We start from the raw sequence: 4465 nt of genomic DNA, 5'->3' as shown, positions 1-4465 counted from the left end.
AAAAAAAAAAAAATCAACAGAAATGCATCAGAAGGCCAAAACTAAGCAAAAACCCAGGCCCCCACAATTAATTTTTAATCTGTAATGGCATGAGCATATCATAGAGCACATATTGAGAATTTATGTACTGTTGCCACTCCAATCATAAATTAGATTGGACAAATGTAATAAACTTTCACCTAGTTCTTCACTAATTTTCTGTAGCTCATCCATCAGAAATGGTTTTGTATTGCTGTATTTTACGGATGTCCTGTGGAGGGAAAAGAAAAAAGTAAAAGAACAATGCAGCAGCATAATGCAACTTCTTCACGATTAACATGTTTTTTTCTTACAAAATGTGTTTATTCAGATTAGGTTACACCTACATGGTATAACATTTCTAGGTGAAAACAAACATCTCCAATGCTAATGATGATCCTCACAACACATTTTTACATTAATTCTGCAAATTCCTTCCATTAGGAGGGAAGCAATGGCAAACTTAATTTTGCAGCTCTATATACAAGGGAGAATGAAAATGAAAGGGCAATATGCATTTAACGGCTTTAACAGAAGTAACTGAGTACTTATTTTACCACATAGTCTACATGAAAGATGATGCATTTGTTGCAGGAAGTTGAATGATACAACTAGCTAGTATTCCTGCAGAGAAGCAGCTTTTAGCTAGTATTCCTTCAGTGGGCCAAACATGCGATAATTTCTTAGCACCAGTGTCCATTCTCTCCTGAATAATTTGATCTTCAGACTGTCTCAAGAACTGGGTCACAACCTCCACACGCTCTTGTTGTGCAGAGCTGTTTGGGAACCCATCATGCGCAGACTTTTCTGTATCCCAAGTCATTATGCACTATGTCAAATGGGGATCTATAGCAGATATCCAAATATGCAGCCAATTGAGACACTTATCCACTGGTCTGCTCTAATCAAGGCATCGGTTCTGTCGTTGTGGTCTTGTGTGCGTGATGTTGATGGGCGACCAGAACAAACTTGGTCAGTTACACCTATTCTTCCCGCTTTAAACCTTTAGTTGATTCATGGTGCTATGCCCATACTGAGCCAACATCAAATGGTGAATTTCCACTGGTTTCACTCAATCTGCCCAAAGAAAGCGCACTATGGCACGTTGTTCTTTGATGTGCAATCTCGCAACGGAGCGTCCATGTTCCTGTCTACGTGACTTAGAAAATGGAAAGTCCCTCTGCACTCCTTACAGCGTTCCCGACCCAAATTGTAATGGTGGTGCTCGCAGTGATAATCACGGATGGCACTGTGCACATCAGTAGTAAAAAAGCAGAAATCACCAGCACTCAATAAGTAATTTTCAAATGGTAGACGTCCATTTAATCTGACATAACGTCACAAACAAAAGAACCAACGTTTCGGGGCCACACAGGGTCCCTTCATCAGGGTGATAATGCGACAAATTAATGTCACATTATCACCCTGATAAAGGGACCTTGTGGCCCCGAAACATTGGTTCTTTTGTTTGTGACGTTATGTCCGATTAAATGGACGTCTACCATTTGAAAATTACTTATTGAGTGCTAGTGATTTCTGCTTTTTTACTACTGATGTGCAGTGCCATCCGTGATTATCACTGCGAGCACCACCATTACAATTTGGGCCGGGAACGCTGTAAGGAGTACAGAGGGACTTTCCATTTTCTGCGTCTACGTGACTGTCACTCGATTTCTGTACTGAGCATACCGAGAGCTGTACTGCGCATGGTCAAACTATCCAACAGGCTATGCAAAAGTGCTGCATTGCACAGCTTCTCTCTGTTCCATTTACCGCAAAATTTGTAACTTTTAGATTCTCCCTCGTAGATGTTGGTCAACTGTGTTCACGCAGCATAAGAAAAAAAAAAATAGTAATAGTTTAATGGTAATTAATTTTTGATTCCCACTTTAGAGTGACTGGCTGAATGTTGGAATTGAAAGAAGCTGTGAACTGTGTAATGAATTCTATAAAACTGGAAGATAAACTTAACTGTTTATTCTCTTCAAATATTTCTACTTGTAACTTGCTGTTCATGGATAAAGGCCGCTTGAATTTTGGTAAAACCTTCACCATTAGGAAAAAACAAAAAAGACAGAATTACATACTAGAAACATGACAAAACACATAGGGTAGGCATCCTCGGCACCCCAGCTGTAGTGAAACTACAAATACCATGAGGCACAGAAAGACTGACAGCCAGAGGCATGAGTTCCAGAGGCATGATGGGATTTGTATTTTCACCACAGCTGGAGGATTGTCGAGGTTGCCTATTATTGATATACGAAACAATACATTTCCTAATATGTAAAACGCACTTGGTGATAATAAATCAGAACAAATTATAATGAAATTGAAGCTCACAGTTTATCCTGTTTTCCCAGAAAAACAAACCAGCTAAGCAAGCTCTAAAACATCTTGGAGGTTTGTGCCACACATTATGATAAAAGGTACAGTGGAACTCCAGCCAACAGTTTTTCTTTTGAAGAGTGCCAGAGGGTCAGGTTTTTAGAGGGCTATGTTTTGTTTTTTTTCTCTATGTCAGTCAGTATTTCATATTTTTAGAATATAGTGTGTCATTTTCACTGCAGGCCCAACCACCACCTAAATAAGAAAAGTACTTATATTGTATCATGTAATGTTGATTAACAATGCAATTGGAGAAGTCCAAATAAAGGCTCACTCCTAGCCTCATACAGATGCAAAAGTGTGCCCAAGTTTGGAAAATAATCCACCACAATAAGCCCAATCACAGCCTTGCATGTTGTCATATAGGCAGTTCAACCTTTGTTTAGGGACTGCTGAACAATTCACAATAGGTTGGCTCTCCCAAGGATGAGGTGAGTGCTGATCTTTTCAATTACTGCAGCAAACAAGACACATATCTGCTTGTCGTAATAAAGACTCATCTCCCAAGGCTGAGTGGAGTAGATGTCCCTACTAAAGCTGGCCATACACGGTTCTATTTTTTTTTTTCATTTAACCCGCGGGCTGAACAAAAAAAAATAAAAATAAATAGAACAGATTCCTATATTAACGCTATACGAGTGTCGATAAGGAATCCCCGCTGTTTCTATTGTACTCCGAACAAAGCCCGAAGCTCATTAGCTGCTGGCTCTGTTCGTTCAAAGGTTTTCCGACTGGCTCCTCCGATCAGCTGATCGAGGGATGCTGACCGAAAGGGTGCCAACAGCAGCACCCACTGTGCGAAGTTTGGCTGGGTCCTAAAACAGCTGATGAGCTGCCAGCTCTGTTCCTTCTAAGATTTTCCGACTGGCTCCTTTAATTAGCTGATCGAGGGATGCCGGCCGAAAAGGGTGCAGACAGGGGCACCCACTGTGCGAATTTTGGCCAGTTCCTGAAGAACCAACTGAAATTCACATAATGTATGGCCAGCTTAAAACTCTAAGATTTGGTAGCCGACAAACTCCAATGCAATGATAGCTACTTTGCAGCCACAAGTAGATGTGACCTGCAGCAATACAAAAACGCCATTCTAGAGAAGGTAAATATATTTTGTTTTGCATAAGTCACATGTGATTCTAAGTACGATTTCTGCCTACAGCATGGATTTACACTTTAACCTGCTACTCACCTTGGCAGGCCAGAATTGTTGCTTCCACTTACAGAAGATATAGGCTGGAGAATCCATAGTTCACATTCATACAGGTTTGTTGCAGAGCCTATAGAACAAAAATAGTAAAATCATTGAAGAAAGGAGGGAAGGAAGAAGAATCGAAGATGTAATCAGTTACCTGCAACCACTGTATTGTCTCAATAAAACAACTGCGGGATAAACACATTATAGGCTCGATTTATGAAGCTTTTACACAAGTATAAAGGATCTTTATTTATAACTATGTATTTTTTTTAAATGTCATCCGACAATATTCCTCACTTTTTCAAAAGAAGGATCATTACCCTGGTTTATAAGCTTTGTGACTTGAGCAGAAGAACTCCTTTAATATACAAACGTGGACAAATGTGTTGGTATTCTTACAGCTCACTAAAACAACTAATTCCTGAAAAGCAATTAAATTAAAAGAAATAGTTTCATGCATACCTACCGGTATATGCATTTGGTAAGTTAGAGTAAAACAAAAAATGTTTTTAACTCCCTAAAATCCTTTTTTTTTTTTTCTGTGTTCATTAAAAGACACATCAGATACCTTGGATCTCTCATCATTGGGTTATGGCATCACTTTTAGGAAAAGGACACTAAGCACAAAAACAAAAGCACAGTCTAGGTGCTGGAGAGAGCTCAGAAACCAGTACACAAATAAATATTTGCTCGCAGACAATCAGGGTATTCTGTCCTTCAATGAATGCAGAAAAGGGTTTTACAGCAAGTTCAAAAAGTATCTTATTTTATCTTTTGTTTATTGAAGGACACCATGGAGATCTTGAAACTCTTAACGATGGGGCATTGTAAAGCAGTATCTACTGAAGGGTGGGAAAAACTAAACAC

The 4465-nt window shown here is 39.3% G+C and overlaps 1 protein-coding gene across 1 annotated transcript in view; it reads right to left on the bottom strand.

Annotated features, from left to right (window-relative positions):
• The window catches only part of LOC108793484 (PWWP domain-containing protein MUM1), a 17454-nt gene extending 16644 nt beyond the window's left edge, over nucleotides 1-810 (bottom strand). Inside the window, exons 1-2 of the mRNA XM_018564442.1 lie at nucleotides 770-810; nucleotides 180-250 (exon numbers count right to left, since the gene is read on the bottom strand). Coding sequence (XP_018419944.1) covers nucleotides 180-250; nucleotides 770-810 — 112 coding nt within the window. The remainder of the gene's footprint in view (nucleotides 1-179; nucleotides 251-769) is intronic.
• Between the last annotated feature and the right edge of the window lie 3655 nt (nucleotides 811-4465).

The sequence above is a fragment of the Nanorana parkeri genome, unplaced genomic scaffold (genome assembly GCF_000935625.1).
Source record: "Nanorana parkeri isolate BGI_ZX_2015 unplaced genomic scaffold, ASM93562v1 scaffold751, whole genome shotgun sequence".
In the NCBI taxonomy this organism is placed as follows: Eukaryota; Metazoa; Chordata; class Amphibia; order Anura; family Dicroglossidae; genus Nanorana; species Nanorana parkeri.
This window is presented reverse-complemented; position numbering and strand designations above follow the sequence as displayed.